Raw genomic sequence first — 22,645 nt, 5'->3', positions numbered from 1 at the left:
TAAACGCACAGCACTCCAGGATTTTAATGTGGATTCCGGATTCCACTGAAGATCAGAGTCCTCTGATCTCCACCTCTCTCAGGTTGCTGCCCAATCCTAGGAGTGACACATCTGTCACTACTGTGAGATCTGGTTGAGGAAGGGAGAGGGGTCTGCCTCTGACTCAATCGCAGCTCTTCAGCTACCACTGCAGATCCTTTGTATTTCCCTCCGAGATCTGGTCCATGGCAAAGAGATACTCTTGATGCCGCACCCACTCAGGTCCCACTACAGAGCCCACATGTGTCATCTGGAATGTGTCACCAGCAGAATGCAAGTGGCAATGAGGCCCAGCAGCTTCATAGTCAGTCTCACCGAAACCCAGGATAGAGGCTGAAACATCAGTATCATAGCCTGAATATCTTGAACTTGCTGCTCGGGAGGATAAGCCCAAAACTGCACTGTGTCCAGAACAACTCAGATGAAAGAGAGCATCTGAGAGGAGATCAGGTGTGACTTCAGTATGTTGATAGTGAACCCCAGCCAATGCAGGAGGTTCGCCAAAGTTTGGAGGTGAGAGACATCAACCTGGGGTGAGCCCGCCTTCAGCAGCCAGTTGTCGAGGCAGGGGAAGACTGGTACCTCTGACCTGCGCAGATGAGCTGCGACCAACTTCATCACCTTGATGAACACCCGAGGGGCGCTGGTAAAGCCAAAAGGGAACGAGCATGGTGAACTGAAAATTCTCGAGGCTTACTGTAAACCACAGGCAGTGCCGATGGGCGGGCAGGCAGGACGGGTCTGTCAAAGTTGGCGTCCAGAGCTACCATCCAGTCTCCTGGGTCCAGGGCAGAAAAGACCTGTGCCAATGTGAGCAACTTGAACTTCTCCTTGAAATTTAGGATATAGCGTAGACCCTTGGCCATTTTGAGGACCAGAGATGAGCAGGAATGGAAACCACAGCCTGCTTCTGGCACTGGAACCCTGTCTATGGCTCCCTTGTCCAAGACAGCCATGACTTCCTGGTGGAGCAGGGACAAGTGATCCACCGTCAGATGGTCGGAAGATGGTGGCATGGAGGGAGCGGTAGTGTTGAAGTATTGAGAGTTGCCACCTCTTCGATGTTGTGGACTGCCAGTGGTGGAGATGATGGCAGATCCTGCCACCAACTGGATGCCCATGATCTAAAAGGGCAAGATTAGGAAGGTTTGGAGGCTGCAGCTGCCGGGGGCTGTAGCTGGGCCCAACTGCTGGAGCCGCGCCCTCGTCCACGCAGAGGCCGGGAAGCTTCCATGGCTTGGTGGCTGGGATAAGGTTGGCACGGTTGAAAGTCCCTTCCGTGGGTGCGAAAGGTAGACTGGGGATGATGTGGGGCAGCCGAGAGGCCCAAGGACTTGGGCGCAGCCTGCAAGTCCTTAGAGCTATCCAGTGCTGAGTCTGCCTTGTCTCAGAAGGGACGGGTGCCATCGAAGAGCATGTCCATGAGAAAAGCTTGGCTATCCCTGGAAGCCAGAGGTTCTCAGCAAGGTGTGGCGTCTGAAGGCCACTCTAGATTAAACCACTCTGCCCAGCAAGTCCACAGCATATAAAGAACGTTGCTGCATCTCTACCTTCTGTGACTGCTTGGGAGAGGATGGCCCACACCTTCTCCGGGACCTGTGGCAGCACTTGCACAACTGTTTCCCACAGTGTGTGTAACGGCTGAATAAGCATGCGCTGTTCACTGATCACAATGCAAGGCTGACGGAAGAATACATTTCTTTTCCAGCTGTCTAGCCTCTTGGAATCCCAAACTCTCTCCAGGGTAGAGTGTTGGCTGATGAAATTTGGGACCCCTAGAGCGGGCGGTGGCTGCGAGCAATCGTCCTATTCACAGTAGCCCTTGTGCTGGGTTTGGACCAGGTCCCCAGAAGGAATTCAATGAGGGCTTTATTGAACGGGAGTAGGGGTTCAGAGGAGTAGACTCCCAGTTGCAGTGCCTGTCAAGATATTGGTCTTGACTGCCAACGAGGGCAACTGAAGGTCAAGGACAACAGTCGCCTCCCGCATCACCATTCCGTATGTAGATCCCTCCTCCATAGCCACTGTAGAGGGAGAAAGTATGCCGACGTCTGGAGGCTAATCCAGTCTGCTAGCATCACCCAGTTTCTTATACCAGTTCATATTCTGATCATAAAGCTGGCCTTCTAAACATTCCAGCGACCCCTCCCATTCCTCCTCAAGGCCTAGCCCTTCAGAATAGGGCTCAGACTCCGACGTAGGATGCGGGGGTCCTGTTGGTGCCGGAATCGGAGTCAGGCCATGATGTTCCGGCTACGTGTCAGATTCAGGGAAAACAATGGGGCTGGCATCACTGGTGTGTGCCTGGAGCATAGGTAATAAAGCTGGGAAAGGTCGGTCTGGTTCCATGCCTGAATCCATGGGGGCCCAACGGAGACTCAGAACCAGATGGGCCCCCTGAGACTCAGTGGGGACTGAAAGCGCGCCGATGGGGTCAGGCCGCACAAAAATGAGGCGCCTGGCCTTATAAAATCCCTTCATTTGAGCGGGGTTTGCTCCGGCTCCCGGTTAGCCAGGAGGCGTGGAGTTAGCCCAGGCGCAGATTCCAAGGAACCAGGGCCAGAATGCCGATGTTCCTTCATTGCGTCGGCCAACTGACAAGAAATCCAAGCATGCTCTGAATTCTTATGTTTTTTGTCCTCCTTACCCGAGACCGACGATTTCGAGTGGGATGAAGAGGACTTCAGACTCCTGGAACGGTCCCGGGACCTTCCTCTCGACGAAGAATTCCACAGTGTTGCATGCCGGCCTGCTGGCAGCTTTAAGGACTACTCTCTTAAAGCCTTCGGCACCATGTCCCAGAAATCGGACTTGGAATCATGGTCGTGCTCCAGACATAACAAGCAAAGGGGGTATGAGCCTGTCCCCGACATGGCATGGTGACTAGCAACACAGGGATTGAAACCAGTTTTCATCGATGACATCCTCGACACACCAGGAGGAAAAAAGCTCAAACAAATTTGACAAAACGTAGCTCATCTCTCTGATCAGCTGACTGGCACGGAAAGAAAAGAACTGATGTAACCACACCAGGGTGGCGCCTATATAGGTGTCGTGGACATCATTTCTGGTGTGGCTACCGCTGCCAACGCCACGTGGAGCCAAGACCACCACCTAGCAGCGCTGAGGTACTGCTAATGAAAAATCATCCAGATTCAGTCTGACGCCTGAGGAAATTTAAAGGTAAAGAATCTGTGGCTAGAAGTCTCTATCAGATAATCCAATTCAATGGTAAAGCTGGATTTAAAAAAAAATATATTAATGAAAAATCCCTTTTAGAAAGTTACCTTTTCCCAGCCCAAATTTCCTGGAGGCCAATTTATATTGGCTTTCAAAATTCTCCCAGCTAGTGATTAGTCTTCAATAGGTGTGAAATATTTGTGATGTGCCTCCCAGGAACAAACAATAGGATGACCTGAATGGGCAGAGATGAACCTAAAAAACACAGAATATTCAGGATGGGGTGGGGGGGGGGGGGCATTCTTTCTGGTACTGTAGTACGAAATTCTGATTGACAGGTCTTCTAGATTTCATATATAACACTTTGGCACGCTTAAAAGGAAGAGAACAGCATGCCAAGGCAACTCTTGTGTATTTACTGCCTGGTTGCTGAAGAACCCTGCTTTTGTCCTACCAGACTTTTGCCTCTGGGTTTGCGGAGGGTGCATTACCAGCTCCAAACTGGAGTTTGTTAGAGGAGGGAGTACAATAGGATTACCGAAGAATACTCCTGATACACACTCCCAGCCATTAGAATCCAAGTTAAGTGTGGCAAAAGATTTTTGAAATCTTAAAAAAGTCCAAAGCTAATAGGATTGGCCCCAGGAACCTTTATTCGATTAGGCATGGAGGAGCTAGGAGTCACCAACCCACTAGCTCGTTCCAGGCATAAATGTGGCATCTACAGTCACCCATTTCAGAACAATTTCTGGACCTGCGCCCTCTTGTACTCGGGGCAAAGTAGTGGGCCCCAAGGGTAAGCTGACTGACCTCCCGGGTGGCTACAGGGGGACAATGAGCTGCAAGAAGCTTTCTCCTGGAAGTAACCAGCTGACCAGTAGCAACTGGTTTTGGACTGTTGTCCTTTGCCTCACACCCTGCAAGTCTCTATGCACCCCCCTAAGGTCCTGAGGGGCTTCAGAAGTGTTCTCCAGTGATGAAATGGTACTTAAAAGACCAAGGGCTTGATTTAGATCTCGGCGGACGGGTTACTACGTCACAACAGTGAAGGACATCCCATCCACCCAAATATAAATCTCATTATATCGAATGGGATTTATATTTCAGCGGGCGGGATGTCCGTCATCATTGTGATGGAGCAACCTGTCCACCGAGATCTATATCAGGTCCCAAGTCAGAAGGTGAAATCTTTGACCAGGATGAACTTAGTAGGGGTATTCGATCAGCGGTCCATTGCTATAAACCTCAAATTGCACCTACATCCCAGATGACCACAACCGTGGACTACCACTGGCGCTTTGTGCTTTTTGGTGCTATTTTAAACTTTAAAAGTTAAAATCCCTGGTTCCCCTTATTTGATTTTTGTCATTTTGGTGTAATTTTGTTTATTAAATTTTTCTACTTCAGTTTGACATTTTTATTGTTTGGCACTTTCATTTTATTACTCTTTGGTATTCCATAACACCTTTACACATTGTCCTAAGCTAAGTCTGTCTGCTCTGTGCCAAAGCTACCAGGGCATTGAGCTCAGGTTTATTGACTGTTCGGGGTTCTAGTTGGACCTGCATGGCAGCAAGGAGACAGGCGATATTAGTTAAGTTTGAGACACCCAAACATTTTCAGAGATACAAGCTACCTGTAGAAGCTTTGATAAGAACATAAAGGATCTCTCCTCTAGGACTGGTATGTTGAAATTAGTGGCCAATGGGATGGAAAAGAAGGTTCAAGCTAATTCTTAAGTCATTGGTAAATTTAAGTGCAATGGGCATCTTTCGATGGAAAAACTGGAAGCATTAAAAAACGTAGCCAGATGAAACAATATGTACTTAAGTGGTATCCCAGAGAACTTTGATGGGGGAAGACCTTAACCCTTTTGTAGTTCAACTACTACATAGTTCTATGCTGAGTGACGCCCTCTTTGAGGACATTGCTTGAGATATATAAATTGTCCAAAGAGACCCCATCAAATTAAACTCTGTCAGGAAGTTACATGATATCTACCCGAGTTTTACGCTAACAAAGTCACTTGAAGGAGAAAGCCCTGGCTGCAGGACTTGGAAGTAAATAATAGGAGGTAGATGGTATACGCGTTATTATTCATTATGATCTTTCTAGCAAAAACAAGGATAGAGGGTGGGATCTGGGGAAGAAACTTGAAACTTTTAAAGACGTGGGTGCAACAGCTCTGTTAAAATTCCCTGCCAGGGGTAGTTGAAGAACCAATACACACAATAGGGGAATCGAGCAGTAATACTAGCATAACAGTAAATATCAGCCAGTGGAGTTTAGTATTAGTTAAGCTGGTTTCAATGGGAAACTTTTTCCTTTTCTCTCAGAATGTTTTACATTATAATTTAGTGGCATCACTAATCAATGCATTTTAGTTTGTTATAAGGGCAGATTATGCAACTTCTTTTATAACAAGTGGTCATGGGGAGGAGAGTGGGCTCATAGCTCTGAATTATGGAAACCTTGGTCGGGTGGGGGGGGATACTATCGAAGGTTGGCCAACAATGAAACAACAGGCTAAGGTAGGGAATCACATTATGCTGATTTTGAGTTATTTATGGGAATGAGAAAATAAATCTGGGTATGAAAGGTAAAATAGGCAAGCTGTAGAAAGAGGAGGGACAGATTGTTGGAGTACAGTCACCAGATTATGTCTTCAAGAAACACATTTGATTGAGAGGAAGGCAATTGCCAGGTGGAAGAAAGGATGGGTTAGTTATTTTATTACCGGTCTCAGAATCCTCTTATAAGTGGGCTTGCCATCTTAGTTAAAGTTGGCAAGTATATTTGATTGATAGGTCATGGACAGATTCTACCAGAAGATAGATGACTGTCTCTCTAGCTTTGGCAATGTAGTCTCACTCAGCTATTTCACTTTATGGACCACGTATTGATGATGCAGCATGCTGGGAACAAATGTTGCCGACCATAACTCAAGTTCCCTTTTCCTTATACAATAGCAGGAGACTTCATAGTAATATTAGATGAGAGGCTGGATAAGTGAAAGTCATTTGAGGATGGCTAAAGCTAGGGCAGCATTAGATGCAGTGTGTGCAGATTTCGGTTTGAGGTATGTTTTGAGGAAGAGAGCAGGCTTGGATGAGTGTTATACATTTTACTCAGCCAGGCATAAGCCCCAATAGCCCCAAATCTTTTTTTTGTTTAAAAAAATATTATGTGTAGCCTTGTTTTCATTCCAGTTTTTCACTCTTAAAGGTCCCACCCACTGTGATTATTTTTCAACATTTTATTCCTTCTGCTAAATATTTTATTTAATTTAATAACATTAGAGGGACCTGGGATGAATGCACTGATTGTGGCTATCGAACAAGTACGACTTCTCCCATCAACACTTAAGAAATTATCTGTTTAAAAAAAAAAAAAAAATTACAAGTAGTAATATACACACGCCTGGGGCCACATGCGACTCGAAAAGTGAATGTACAACAGTGTCTCAGACACTGTTTGCGATTCTCAATGGGGTCGCAAATTGCATGCCTCATTAATATTCACGAGGCAAGCGCAATTTGCGACCCAATTGGGAATGGCTAGCACGCTCAGGGATGGTGGCCTGCTGTGCAGACCACCATGTCTGTGACTGCTTTTTAAATAAAGCATTTGTTTTAAATGCAGCCCGTTTTCCTTAAAGGAAAACCGGCTGCATTTAAAAAAGAAAAATTTAACTTTTCCGTTTCATTTTTTAGGCTAGGCAGTAGTCCCTGGAACCAATGCCTGCTCTTAAAAAATATTATCGCACGCATTTGCAAAGGGGAAGGGGTTCGCCGAGGACCCCTTCCTGTTTGCGAGTGGTTTTCACCTGCTTGAAGTAGGTAGTAAACTGCAAGTGTTTTGCGGCCGCAAATGCGGTTGCAAAACAATAGTACATTGCTTTGGGACTCGCTATTAGGAAGGGACGCCCTTTCCTTTCCTAATAGCGAGAGTCGCAAACCCTATTTTGACTTGCAAAGTTGTGTTTGTACATGCCAGGACGCTTTTTTGCGGTAGCAAATGGGCAGATCTCCCGTTTGCGAACACAAAAAACGGTCATACACCTGGACCCTGGTGATTAATGTATGTTATATCCCAAACCAGCTTTCGGATCATTCAATTTTGGAGTTACATCTCCAGCTTCCAAGGCACATGACAAGCATTTCAGTGGACATTATAAAGAACACTGCTGGATGAGCAGGAGGTAGAGGGGATGACCTTAAAGTCAGTTTCAGAGACACTGGTGTTCTTCCAAAGATCTCAAAAGATTAATTAAAGGAAGATACCTGGGGCATATAACTCAAGTCACAATAGCTACCACTGATCTAGCGGGACCAATGAACTATTAGTTTCCATCCATATGGTAGACATAGGTTTTTGATTGGGTAAGTTGGGGGTTTCTATGAGAGATTTTAAGAAGGTTTGTTTAAAGCATTATCAGGGCAATCTAAAGAGGATATCAAAACACGAAAGACAGGCCTGTCCATTTTCCCTCCGTTGTTTAATTTTGATATTAAACCCTTGAAATGTAAAACCAGAGAAACGTCTGAAATAGTTCCTTACCAATTCAAGCAGTTTCTGAGAAATGTACCATTATATGCTAATGATCTTCCAGTTTTCACAAACAGTCCAGGGTCGAGCATGTCTAAGTTTGAAGAAATTACAAGAAATGGTAGCTGATCTCTCAAATGTCTCCAGCTATAAGGTAAATACCAATAAATCCAAAACAATAGTATGGGATACTAGTTATAGTAGCACCCTGCGTTATGGAGAAAATGTGATATCTAGGAATAACCATAGAATTTAAAATAGGAAAGCTAGCCCAAGTCAATCTAAAAGGCATAACTGATGAAGTAAGAACACTACTCATAAAATGGGAGGGCATCCCACTTACAAGAACAATCAAGTTAAGAAAAATGCCCATTCTCCCAAAATACAGATTTAGTTTCGAGGATATCCCCCTTCATTTCATTTAGGGTGAGATGCTGAAGGTGCAGGTGCTGACTGACTAAGTTGGGATTTTAAAGGGCAAATAACTGCATGAATTGCATGGAGGGCATTAACAGGATCACTAAGGAAAGGTGGATGGGCTTTGCCGAAATTCCAGCTACACTATTCTTTAAAAAATGAGAGACTGAAGGTGATACAAGCTACCCCTAATGCAGGGGTCTTCATTTGGGGGTATGAGGGAATTAAGATGTTTCTTGTGCATTCCTATTTTGGAATGTACCAACCATTCTGTGCCAACTTGGGTACTCGAGATTATGTGAAAGAGCAGCTCAGTGCCCCATTGATGTATGCAAAGATCAACAGAATTGGTGATTTGTGAAAATCAGCAGAAATGTTATCTTGGGAAGGAACTGCAGACATTGTAGGTACATAATTATACAATTTCAAATCATATCAATTAGTTAAATGGTTGAAAGGTCATGATTCAAGAATAGGCCTGTTTGCTCCTCTTTGAAAGCCAAGAGGATAAGAGGAAGTGAAGTGATAAATAAGGAGACATGAATATGGTATCTTCTCCTGAGGACGTGAAGGAGAAAATTGGGAAAGCCGGATGCAATGTGGAGAGATAGCTTGCCAGAGCTTTAAGGAATTAACTTATACCAAGTAAAACAGGAGGTCGCTCATTCTTGTACATTGCACCCAAGATATGGAACGACCTCCCTCAACACATCAGAGCCTTCTCCTCACTTCAAGTTCCGTAAGAAGCTGAAGACCTGGCTCTTCGTATAAGCACCTTGGTGACAACACAACTATACAGCCGCCCAAGCACCTGGATACTCTCTTGAGTGATAGGTAAGCTATACAAATCAACATCAAATAACATGTATCTCTTGATTTTATGCATGTAAGTTGTCCTGCTTCAGTGAACAGGCAACATTAGTTTGCAATTTCTAAGCTCTTCTGGCCTCAAAGAGGCTCACAGCATCAATCCAGACTGTCTGGTGAGATGACCGAAATGTGAGATGGAAGCTGTGGATAACGTTCATATGATCTGAGGCTGTTGTCCTCTCATATTAGGCCGATGTGGGTAAATTATGCATACGATCTCGGAGACAGAAATTATGGTGGGTACTAATTATAATCATTCTTTGGACAGCTTAGGGTAATGTAGCCTTGACTAAAACACAGAAGAAACGATTGTGCTATTTTCACTGCTTAGATAGAAAATATATCTGAAAATAATGGAAGGGAAAGAAGTTCCCAGTAATGCATGAATAGTTCGCGGAGGTACAAAAAGAGGCTCCATTAGATAAACTTAAAATTAGAGGAGACATATGGCAATGGTATTACAAGTGTGCAATTTGGGTTTTCTTTGAATAGTCCAACGATTAGATGCTATCTGCAGAACATACTGGGCTGTTTGACCCAGACTCTTTCTGACCATAAACGGGCAGAACGGGCAAGCATACAAAGTCCCTTGTTTATATGGTACTGTGAGAATTGGCTTTTACGGTGTATATGAGGACAACAAGCATTTGCAATGCAATAGGACTTGCATTTACGTGAGACCTAGTGCATTGGAAACGGGAGTGCTGGTGGACGAGAGGGCACGAACGGGAGTGCGGGGGGGGGGGGGGGGTCACGAAAAGAAAATAGTGTTTGGAGTAAAGGGGCCAGTAGCCATGGAAGGATACAAATGACGACATGGGCGTCATGAGGAGGGACTAACACGCCTAAAACCAATCGGAAGGTAGCATTTACAACCGAAGCCAATGAAAAGATGGGCCACCCCTCACTGGAAGATGGGTAGGTCTAAGACCTCCCATTAGTAGCAACGGGATCTTGAGTTTACTTGGCCAGCTCTGCTTTAGTCCCCAGTATACCGACATGCCTCTTCAGTTTAGATTCATCTAGGATACCTCAAGAGCAAAGCTGAAAACCACAGCACCTGTACTTTAGCTAGTGTTTACCACGATGAAACTTCTGGACAATATGACCCATCAACTCTTTCACAAGCCTCTAACTTTCTTCTATATCTTCAAAAACCTCAATAAAACTACCCAGTCTCTTCTCTCAGGTCCGACATCAAAACCTTCAGGGGTAGGCGAGGCTTCAGTCGATTCATACTCCAAGTCTCTGCCCCACAAGTGGGTACACTTTAGGGGAAGGAGGAGATACTAGCAACTACAACTGCCTATTCTCAAGTTCTAGTAACTGCTGGCCAATGCCCTTGAGAGTGTCTCCACTGAGACAGTGACACTACCACCTGAAAATGACAGCATCTATGCTATTGTGAAACCCTGAGCTCTCCTGGTGAAGCCAGCTATGGTCAGAGTCCCAAGTCCTGAAAAAGATTCCACTGGTCTGGTAGAAATCACACTCACAAGCAAACTATTTATACATTTTGGAACTACAAATGCTGAAGGACACTCCAAGCTTGATCTCTTGGTATGCCCAGCTTAGTTTACTGCATTGATTATAACTCCAATAGACAGCAAGACTTTTTCCTCCCACGTAACTGCAGAGACAAAAGTCCTAGAGTTCCTTGACAAAAGGATGCAAAACTACTGCTAAGGCTATCAGAACGATATACAGGGAATACCCCCATGGCATAATTTCAGCTGGTAGATCTTGCTACCAAATAATGACCAGAAGAACTTTACGATTAATCTGACCAAGCTAGGCAGAAACTGCCAAATCTTTGTTAACTCAAGCACACTGTGAACAGAACCTCAAACACTGCGCACCTCACCGTTTGTTTAAAGAGCGAAAGACACTGGCCTCTAATTTGGTGGGATTAACATTTTCGATCTATCCTTCAAAGGGGTAACCTGAAGTACAAGATTAGCCGAAACAAATTTGCAAAAGGCTTAGCAAGAGAAATCAGCCAGATTACAATCTTCATTTCAGCCACAGAAAGGTTTCAGTTTTTCTAAGGCCGGAGCGGAGACAAACCATATGTGACTTCTTCATACAATCTCTGCACTTAGCTTCCACTTAAGAAAACTGCATTTCAAGACAATTATGAAGTACCTTTGCCTAGTGTGCCAAACCTCTGCTACACTCTCGCAAAGGACCCTGCAAATTGTGCTCAGCCGCTGGTTCTAATCCAGCTACACAATTCTTTCTATTTATTTGTAGCCATGTCTCAGAAAGTTTCTCCACTGCCATCAAATGTATGGCCCAAATTGTATGGAAAATGCTACTTACCAGTATGCATCTGTTCTTGGCATGTAGAGCTGCAGATCCACACACTATGCATAGATCGCCATCTGGTGTTGGGCCCAGATTTTTGCACTTGTTTTTGTCTTGGAAAAGTCTTTGGAAGTCACAAGATAGGTGACTCCTCCTTTGGATGATAGTGCGCATGGGCATCGGCTCTATCTTCAGATTGTTTTTCGCCAGCAGGGAAATGATGCAGTTTTGTGAGAAACAGATAAGATGCCTATGTATGCTGTATCTAAATAAGATAGTACTGGAACAGATAAAGGTAACCCGGGGAGGTGTGTGGATCTGCAGCACTACATGCCAAGAACAGATGCATACTGGTAAGTAGCATTTTCCGTTCGAGGCATATGAGCTGCAGATCACACACTATGCATAGATTGTATAGCAGTACCCATCCCTAGCAGCGACCACCCGTATCTGTTGTAGTAGTTTGAAATAGTGGTTTGAGTACAGCCTGGCCCACACTAGCTTGCTGTTTAGATTGCACATCTACACAATAGTGCTTTATGAATGTGTGCGGTGTAGACCATGTAGCTGCTTTGCAGATGTCATCTAGGGGAATGTTCCCTAAAAATGCCATTGAAGCCCCTATCTTTCATGTAGAGTGGGCTTTAGGAGGAACAGATAATGTACGTTTTGCTTTGTGATAGCAAATTTGTATGCATTTGACAATCCACCTTGCTATCCCAGACTTTGATATGGGGTTGCCTTTATGTGGTGGTGAGAATGACACGAAAAGTTGTTTGGTCTTGCGAAAATGTTTTGTTCTTTCAATATAATAAAGCAGTGCTCTTTTAATACCGAGAGTGTGAAGAGCTCTTTCTGCAACCGTCTGTGGTTGCGAGAAAAACACTGGCAGTTCTACAGACTGGTTGAGATGGAAGGGAGAAATAACTTTAGGAAGGAATTTTGGATTAGTTCTGAGAACCACTTTGTTATGATGTAGTTGTAAAAATGGTTCTTGGATAGTGAGTGCCTGTAGCTCACTGACTCTTCTAAGGGAAGTAATGGCCACTAGGAAAGTGACTTTCCATGTTAGAAATTGTAGCTCGCATTTGTGCACAGGTTCGAATGGAGGGCCCATTAGTCTTGTGAGAACAATGTTCAAATTCCACAAGGGTGATGGTGGAACTCGGGGAGGAATTATTCTTTTGAGGCCTTCCATAAACGCTTTGAAGGCAGGTACTCTGAATAGTGACAGGTGTTGTCTCTTTTGTAAATAGGCTGCTATGGCAGCGAGGTGTAATCTAATAGATGTGTATGCTAAGTTACACCTGTGGAGATGCAGTAGATAACCTATGATGTGTTGAATAGACACATCTAAAGGCTTGATGTTGTTGTTGTGACAATATATTACAAATCTTTTCCACTTGGCTGCATAGCAGGCTCTAGTGGTGGGGTGTCTAGCCTCTCTGATAACATTCATACAGTCAGGGGGAAGGTTAAAGTAACCAAATTCTAGGACCTCAGGAGCCAGATCGCTAGGATGAGCTGTGCTGGGTCCTGGAGTCTGATCTCTCCACGGTTCTGGGTTAAGAGCCATGGGGAGACATGTAGTTTTTGGTGCGGGACTACAGATAGTTCCAGTAATGTGGTGTACCACGGTTGTCTGGCCCATGTTGGAGCAACTAGGATGAGAGTCAGTGCATGTTGCTGCAGTTTGCGCACGACCAGTGGAATGAGTGGGAGAGGCAGAAAAGCGTATGCAAATCTACCTGACCAATTCATCCATATTGCATTGCCTTTGGACAATGGGTGTGGGTATCTGGTGGCGAAGCTTGGGCATTTGGTGTTTTCATGTGTGGCAAAGAGATCTATCTCTGGTTGCCCCCACTTGTGGAAAAACGGTTGAAGAACTTGTGAATCTGTTGTGTTTGACGACTTAACAGATCGGCTATATTGTTCTGGACTCCCGGGACATGTTGGGCTAGGAGAAAAATGTCCTGAGGAATAGCCCATCTCCATATGCTTTGCGCTAGTTGCGAAAGCTGTAGGAAGTGTGCTTCTGTATGTAGTACATGGAGGCGGACTTTTGTGAGATATCAAAAGTATCAATTAAGAAATCTTCTTCCACAGGGTCTGTGTGTAAGTCGACCCTGTGGTATTGTGCAGCTCTGTGGACTAGCTGGTTGAAACCCATGGTACCCTCTGGAGGGGAAGGTCTGGTGTGTTATAATCATCCTAGGGGTCTGGGGTAGAAGGTGGGCTAGGATCCCCTAGTGGCTCATCATCTGCAACATCGCCAGTGTGATCAGAGGTATCATCATCGTCCACTGGTGGAGGAGATGGTGGAGGAGAGTGGTGTGGTGGGGGAGGAGGCGGAGGAGGAGGAGGTGGAGAAGGGATCCTGAGAGGAGATGTTGCAATATCTCTCTTTTTAGGTGGTGGAGCCGGTGTAGGCGTGTCCAGTGCTGGTTTCTTGGAACTAAGAATGAGTTGACCAGTCTTTGGATCTTTTAGAAGAGTTTTTTGGGTGGGGTCCGGTTTAAAAAGCTCTTCTGTTGGAGGCTGTTCTTTCGGTGCCGAGTTTTTGGGTTCTGAAGACTTGCGCCACTGAGTCTTGTCACAGCTTGTCCAAAAAAGTCAGTTGCGCAATTCATTCTAGTTTCAATTTCATTAAGTCAGCCTTTCCAGCAATCGTTCTTCCTGGAAGACTCTAAAAATAACAAGTTCAATATTTTTCCGGTTTCCTACAGTCGGTCCTCAAATTCAGGGACCCTCAATGACACAAGAGACCACCTCCTCAGGCGTCCACTGGCCCCCTTTCAAATTTGCCAAAGCGCACCTATTAAGGCATCCACTAACCTCTGGTCAGAGCAGGAAAGGTCAATTCGTCTGAAATGACTCAGGAAAATTTGAAAGGAACACGGAAGAAGCCTGGATTTAAAGGACAAATTTTCTAGCGTCTTTTGGGGAGAATAGGGACAGTGGGCACCTGAGGAGGTTGTCTCTTGCGTCATTGAGGGCCCCTGAATTTGAGGACAGACTGTATGAAACCCGAAAAACATTGAACTTGTAATTTTTAGAGTCTTCCAGGGAAAACGAATGCGGGAAAGGCTGACTTAATGAAATTGAAACTCGAATGAATTACGCAACTGACTTGTTTTAGATATGATGTTACAAGACTCAGTAGCTACATTGTAAACGACTTTTTCTGGGAATATTTGTCCACTGAGTACTAACTAGAACACGCCCTTGAGGGATTAACGCACCCCCTCCCACATGAGTAGAATTCTCTTGTCTAGAGGCTTTTTGGACAATTTCATACACGATTATTGCCCTGAAGAAGTCCTGTGGTGTTTGGGACGAAACACATAGGCTGTGTTTGTTTGGACATTTCATGTTACCTTTATATACTGAATCAAGAATATACAAATAGAAAGAAGAAGGAATAAGGACATCAAGTGTTTTGGTCTTTATAAAAAGAAATAATTGTGTTGTCTCATATGTTAACAAGATATTTTTATATAGTATTGTGGGATATGTGCCTTACTATCTAAGTGTATGGGACTCTTGTGATGACACTATTGTTTCCTGTGCTCCTCTACCTCTGGAATTGTGTAACTTTGTTAATATCGGGCTTTGGTAGCGGTTGGCCCGAAGAGTGAGCACTGTTCCAATAATTGGACAAAAAGAGTGCAGCGAGTATAGGCCATAACCGTTCTTTCTATTGCCTTGCGTTAACTTGCATGGTCATGTCTAGTTTGCTGTTGATTATTCCAAGGTTCTTTTCAAGGGTACTGGGTGTGGATCTGAGGTTGGCCGGTCACCAGGTAGTGTCATGGTGAGGTATTCTTGGCGAAGATCACTACTTCTGTCTTGTCGGCGTTGAGCTTGAGATGGTTGGCTTTCATCCGATTAGCAACTTTGGTCATACATTCGGTCAGCTTGTTTCTAGTGTTGGGTTCTTGTCCGAGAGGGTTAACATGAGTTGTATGCTGTTGGAGTAGGAGAGGATGTTGTGTGTGCAGAAGAACAGAAGGATCATGTTTACATTGAAGAGGGTGGGGCTATGCGATGCAGACGAGATTGCGGGCTTCTGAGGAGTAAGGTGCCAGGCTGACAGCTTGTGTTCTATCCATAAGAAGGAGCAAATTCAGTGCAAAAACGGTCCTTTGATGTCAATCTCGTGCAGGCTCCTGATGAGGATGGTGTTTGAGACCATGTCAAATGCTGCAGAGAGGTCCAAGAGAATGAGGGGCTACTGTGTCTCTTCTGTCAAGGATCATGCGGATGTCATTTGTGACGGAGAGGAGTGCTATTTCTGTACTGTGGCTGGGCTTGAGTTAGACTGCGGTCACCTGGAGCTGAGCAGGTGTGAGTCTAGGCACACCTAAGGACTCTTTGGAATGCTTGAAAACCCAGGTCTCCAGCTTCTTGCAGAATTCAAGAAGTGAGGAGGATGCTTTTATGAGTAGCTGCACGTCGTTCCGTGCTTTAGGAGTGATGTAGAAGATTGTTTTTACCGTATTCATGGGATTTGTGGGATGGATCAGTAGTTGGAAAGCCTGGCTTGAAAGGGGCATTTTTAACAGGTATCCCAGAATGTAGCTGGGTCGAAGGAGGGATTAAGGATGGGTGTTAATGCATCGCTGATCGATAGGAGTCCTTTGGTTAAGGCATGGTAGGGGCAAGGGTCAGATGGGACTCAAGAGTTCTGTGAAATAAAAACAGAGAAACAGCCATTTCCTGTAAGTTATCAGCCAGGAGTGATTTGATCTACTTAGTGACTGTGCCACTGACCCAACACTAAGCACAAAAACTAAATGCACTTCACGGCAGATGGTGTGACATTTACTGATGGGGCCAGCTAAATGAGGGTGTTGACACTGCTACAGTCTGCTCTGAAATCATTATATATATTAAGATGGATTCTATCTCTCTGATTAGCTGGGGGCTCCTCAGTCTAATAATTCGGGACAGTTAGGTTGGTTTGATTAGGTTCAGTAGGGATTTGGATCAGCAGGATCCAATGAGACATAAAAACAATTGATCCCCACCAGCACAAATTTTACTAAATAAAAGCAAAGGGCCTTATTTAGATCTTGGCGGACAGGTTACTCGGTCACAATATTGATGGATATCTCGTCCGCTGAAATATAAATCCCATAGGGTATAATGGGAGTTCTATTTCGGCGGATGGGATATCCTCGCCGTTGTGACGGAATAACCTGCACACCAAGATCTAAATCAGTCCTGAAGACTCAAATAAAAAGTACTTGTAAAATGCTATCAAAAAGATTATGTAAAAAAATCACAGACATCCAGTTACGAGGCAGGGCAGGACATCCAAACGACAAACGTTATTAATGAGAAGTCCAGGTGCACACAGGTATCAACACATTGGTATCTTGCAGTATACTAGCATATGGACATCTAGAGTCAGAGGTTAGTAAACCTACAGAATTGTGGGATTACCTATGTTTGAAGGACGTGTGAGAAAACTTTCTGGGAAATTACACTGCTGATACACTACTCACTAGGCAGATTAAAGAAAATGTAAACAGTATCTTTGTCTTGCAATACATGCCTTTGAACAGAGGGACACTGTGCAACGTTTCACCATTCAAAGATACTTATTATTTTTAGAACATCTGTAAGGCACACCTAAATCTTAAAGGACTGGATAAGTCTGCTCATGTGCTGTTTGTAGATTTATTTAGATTTGCCAAATATAATTCCACCGGAAATGACAGAGTAGTAAGGACATAGTTTTATCTCAGATATAGAGACTGGACTAATCCAAAGCTTGCTGTGATTGGATTGCATAATACCTTGAAAAAGCAAACAATTGCTACTAAAATCAGCCTGGAAACATTCAGCCAAGTAAGTGTTTCATAGTTGTACAAATGGGGTTGAAAAAAATCTAAAAAAAGTAAAGAGTTCAACGCTAGAATGACCAAGTCAATGAATCCCATTCACCCGCCAACTTTGGTAACACCTCGCTTTAGAACTGGATTGGTTCGGCGTTAGAGCATTAAAACATCATCGCGAGTAAACGGTTAGCTTTTATGACTGTATCGTCATCCAACTCTTATGAAAACCTGAGTTTTCCTATGCAGTGCAGATACAGGAGTACAATTTGTTAAAGAAAATAATTATTATCGATGCAAACCAAAATGTAGTGCTCAAAGCATTCACAATACACTGGTTAACAACCTATTTGTTCATCTTGCTTGAAGGATAAGCAGGTAGCACTAGTGAGAACATATTAGTATCACATGGATTAATTCTCAGGCTATAAGAAATTCTTAACCTCGTTTTCATTCAATACTTTAGTGATAAATAAAAAACATGCTATCATAAAATGACACTAATTTATTAAAGACACGTTGACATTTAGGATAAAGGAACATGCTTACCTTTTTATCATTTTGGATTTGTGCTTTGATTCAACCAAAGAGTGGCAAAAAACTGACTCTAGTTTTTGAGCTTTATTATTTGGCTTGCTTGCCCCAGAAGTCACAACTGTCCCTGGTGTAGTTGTCGGCTCCTTTTCTAATGTTTTGGTGTGTTCCTCAGCCTTGCTCTTTGTAGCAGGAGTCTTGCACCCTTTCCTCTTCTTAGCTTGTTTTACTTTACCAATAAAGAAGTCATCCTCACCATCACTGTCATCAGGTCCGGACGATTGCTTATGAAATCTTTCTTCAGTGCTGTCATCAAAGTATTCTTGGTCTTCTTTATCAGACTCTTCAATATCAGAAGATCCACAGTCCAGTCCTTTCCCTGTCTCTTCACTGACTTGAAGTTCTACGTTTTTCCCTTTTGGAGCAAAGGGTAACTTCTTAGTTTGATTAACTGATATATCCTCTTTAGAGGTACAATGCCTCCTGTGTTGTGCGGCACCAGAAATGCACACTATTGAGGCAACAGATGCACCGTCTGTTGACCTATCTCCTATTTCTGCAATAACAGATATATTTTCTTTAGAAACATTGTTTTTTAGGTCAGTAGGCAAGCCCTGTTTTGGAACATCAGAGACAGTTAAAGCAGATGAACCCTTTGGTTGAGATGCAGGTATACCCACTTTTGTGGCAGTTGCCATGTCCTGTTTAAGAGCAGCAGGGGCTTCCCGTTTTGGAGCAGCAGGCATATCTTGCTTTGGAGAAGAAGGGGTATCTTGTTTTTGAGTAGAAGATGCATCTAGTCTTGGAGAAGTAGGCATATCTTGTTTTGGAACAATAGGCATAGTGTCCATTGAAACGCTCATTATATTCTCTTTTGGAATAACTTGTGTATTTGTTTCTTTAATCTGAGAGGGCACAATACTTGCAGTCTCTCTCTCTACTGCTTTCAAGGATAGCTCTTTTGTATTGGTCTTTTTTCCTTCTCTGCCATGGAATGAATCTTGTTTTGTGCTGTTGGCAGCTTTCTTTTCAACCAGCTCTATGATTGTTACATCTCTTTGCACCGGTTTTAAATCTTTATCGGAAACACTATCTACTGATGGATGAACTGCTGTAGCAGGATTGAGTCGTTCTTCTTTGAAAGCTTTCACAGCACCTAAACAAATAAAAATAAACAGAAAGGTAACTGACGAATAGAAAGATAAACATTTTCAAATTGTAAGAAGACTTAAATGGTGTAGCTTCTAAATCTGCACTTAACTTAATGCTTTTTAACTCTGGGGATTCGACATATTGACCAGTCTCCTGACTCTTATCTCTATTGACCATCTCTGTTCTTTTTTAACCCCTACGGCTCCGTCTGTCTCAGAGTCGACTCACACACAGGCTGTAAACTTCAAGTTAGGGCTTGAGTCCGCATGTGATCGCGTTGCCCCTCTTAAGCTTACAAAAACTATTAGACCGCATGAGGCACAGCGATGGTACTCTGCTGATCTTAAGACTAAGAAGCTGGCACTGAGACAGGCAGAACGCAGATGGAGACTTCACTACCATATAGCTGATAAGAACATCTACACCAACCTGCTGAAAGAACACAAAAACTCTATTCTTCCAACCATAACTGATTATTTCTCTAATAAAGTCTTAAATTCAGCTAATAGATCTAAAGAAATCTTCTCAATAGTCAATGAGCTTTCCAAACCTGACAGAATTTTACCAAAACCAATCCCTTCACAACTTCTTTGTGATTCTCTCAATTCATATTTTATGGAGAAAATCACTGTCATTAAGGCTAGTATTCCGACCTTTGCTACTCCCGTAAACGTTCTCAATATCTGTGGTTTGTCGCCTCAGCTGACTCAGATATTCCTTTGGAGACCTTTCTGGGTTTACTTAAAAGAGTCGGCTCTGGCTCCCAGATGGACTGTTGTCCTCCTCATATCCTTCAGGAAGTCTTTTCCAAATGCCCAGACCCTCCACTCTCTCTTCTTAATAAATCACTTGAGTCGGGCATAGTTCCTGACCTCTTTAAAAGTACGGAAATCATTCCCATTCTGAAAAAGCCAGGTGCGGACCCCTCTATTCTTGGCAATTACCGCCCAATCTCATTTTTACCTTACCTTGGTAAGGTTCTAGAGGCATATGTCTCAACCCAATTAAGTACTTTTGTTGAACAGTTTCATGTGTTGGACCGCCACCAGGCCGGTTTTCGACCCTCCCACTCCACGGAATCAGTCATCTTGACAGTTATGGACGACCATAGAGGGGGCGTAGATAGAGGGCTCACCCAGGCCCTGGTTCTCCTGGATCTGTCAGCAGCTCTTGATTAGAACATCCTGATTGACCGTGTCAGCAATGCCGGGATCCAGGACCTGGCCCTAAAGTGGCTCTCCTCTTTTCTTAGTAACCGGTTTTCAATCGGTACGTCTTGCTAACTTCTCCTAAAAGAAGATGGAACTACCTTGCGGAGTACCCCAGGGCTCCTCCCTCTCCCCGCTTCTTTTTAATCTGTACCTCCTTCCTCTAATTTCCTCTCTTCGGGAAAGGAAAGTCGTGACATATAACTAAGCGGATGACCTTCAATTAGTCTTTGACATTAATCTCCATCCATCTTCTGTGTCTCATTTCCAAGACACCATGATTTTCATAAGTGAGTGGATGAATGAAAATCAACTGAAGCTCAACCCCGATAAAACTGAGCTGATCCTTACTGGTGGACTTGCTAACCCATGGAACTCCAACTTTTGGCCCTCTACCTTAGGCAACCCTCCCCTCCTGGCTAGCTCAGCCAAGAGTTTGGGTATAGTGGTAAGCAATGATCTATCAATGAAAGCTCAGATCAGCTCGGTGGTTTCTGCTGGGTTTTTTCAACTACGAAGAATTAAGAAGATTAGCAGATTTCTGTCTCAGGAAGCTCTGACCTTAGTGATCTTGGCCTTGGTCATCTCCCGACTGGACTATTCCAACTCTCTCTATGTAGGCATACCGGCTTACCAACTTAGACGCCTCCAGCTAGTCCAGAATCAGGCTGCCAGATTGATCTTCTATCAACCTAAATGGCACCGTATCCAGCCCCTGATGAAAAGCCTTCACTGGCTCCCTGTGGCTATGCGTGGCCTTTTCAAGGTGGGATGCACGATTTTTAAAGCTCTTCATGGTAATAGCCCAGCTTTTATTCAGACTAAGATCTTACGTTATGTCCCCACTCGTAATTTACGATCTTCTCATTTGACTCTGCTAATCACCCCCACCTTTAAACTCAAGAAACATGGAGGTTCTCGATTTGCAGTTTTAGCTCCTCAGTTTTGGAACTCGCTCCCGATGGAGCGGAGGACAGCCACCTCCTATGCACCGTTCAGAAAACAGCTGAAGACATGGCTGTTCTCCCAGGCATATGATAACTAGGTCTCTTTCCTCTATTGCTGCTTCACGTCTCCCTCAGCGCCAAGAAGCCGTTTGGTGAACGAGCGCTTGATAAGTTCCTTATAACATAACATTCTATACTTTAATCCCTGAACGAATTATGACTTAAAATCTTCTGTCTTTTCTTTCTCTCAGATTAAAAACTCACTGCTTTTTTACATTGTACTTCATGTAACCTGCTTTGTTTTTTCCCCAAAACTGGGATGAAAGACATTGGGCTACATTGAAGACCTAAGAGTTTTAAAACATTGATATGTATTTTATGTAGGGGCTCGTAGTTTTCTTCATTAGAGGCAGTGGTTTCTTAAATGTGTTTGTATACGGATGATGTCACATCAATTGAAAATATCAATGGCTTTGTCTTCCTGTGGAAAGTGGCAAAGCCGGCACCAGATGGGGAAGGCACAATTCAACCAAAAAATAAGCTAATATTGCTACCCGCTGGCAGGTATAAGAAATACGCTGCAACACCAATTTTTGGCAGGTGATAACACCTTTCATCCTACTGCTAAGGCACTTGGGTCTGTAGTTCTATTAGGCTGCACCAGCGCAATGGGATAATTGAGAGAGGAACACATATCAATTGTGGCTAGCTGCAACCTCTGGCTTGTCTGCTGGAGCCTTGGCATTGCCCTTCCTACCCCACCTGATAGGGCCATAAGGAAAGAAGGAGGAATTTAGAATACATATGGCACCTTACTCTCTTTAGCTTCCCCTCTTTGCAAACCACCAAATCCTTCTGTCCCTTCTCTACAACTAACCGGTGGCTGTTGTAGGTCTAATGTTGAGACCAAGTGAAACTCTATAATGTCACTGGGTGCCAATAGTACATGAGGTTATTTCCGCAAGTTAAAGCATTTTGAGGAATCAATATCCACTAAGTACAGAAAAGCAAGAAGAGGGATCAATGAGATTAGAGGAAGACATGGAAAAGAGTTAAATGGAAAGAGGAGACCAGTAAAGAGAGGAGGAAAAAAGTGGGAGAGAATGGATATGGATTTGATTTGAAGATTTGATTTGAGTATGACAGGCTAAGAAGATGAGAATAGAAGGTGACTTAAATGATAGTCCTGAAGAGGTCTCTTATTTCCACCTGTTGGTGCAATGCCACAAAATGAAAGTAGTTTATTAAAAGATGTGTCCGGCTGGTGCTGTATGTGTAAAGACATCGGTGCAATCAAACCCAATGCCCTTGTGTAGGTGTACAACCTCACCCATTTCCTCTTTAAAGAGAGAGTTTCTGTCAGAGTGGTAAGCTGGATGGTGTTGGGAACAAATTAGACACTGCACAGGTAAATGTAACAGCATCAGAAATAAAGATATGAGGAGAATACAGAACTGGGCAGCCAAAGACTTAAGCTGTGAAGTTTTGCAGGAATTCTTGGCTAAGCTGTTCATTGCCACTTGATGAAGAGATCCTACTTTTTGCAGAAAAGAGGTATAGTAGACAAAAGTGACAAGAAATTCTGGTCACAAGTATG

General features: G+C 43.9%; 1 protein-coding gene across 3 annotated transcripts in view; it reads right to left on the bottom strand.

Annotated features, from left to right (window-relative positions):
- SRFBP1 (serum response factor binding protein 1) overlaps positions 1-22,645 on the bottom strand; it is a 446,408-nt gene that overhangs the window by 67,573 nt on the left and 356,190 nt on the right. For all 3 annotated transcript variants that reach the window (XM_085632663.1, XM_085632662.1, XM_085632664.1), the window contains one exon: positions 17,757-18,897. In XM_085632663.1, coding sequence (XP_085488789.1) covers positions 17,757-18,897 — 1,141 coding nt within the window. The remainder of the gene's footprint in view (positions 1-17,756; positions 18,898-22,645) is intronic.

The sequence above is a fragment of the Triturus cristatus genome, chromosome 2_1, assembly GCF_964204655.1.
Source record: "Triturus cristatus chromosome 2_1, aTriCri1.1, whole genome shotgun sequence".
In the NCBI taxonomy this organism is placed as follows: Eukaryota; Metazoa; Chordata; class Amphibia; order Caudata; family Salamandridae; genus Triturus; species Triturus cristatus.
Note: the sequence above shows the minus strand (reverse complement) of the source record. Positions and strands in the feature narration are given on the sequence as shown.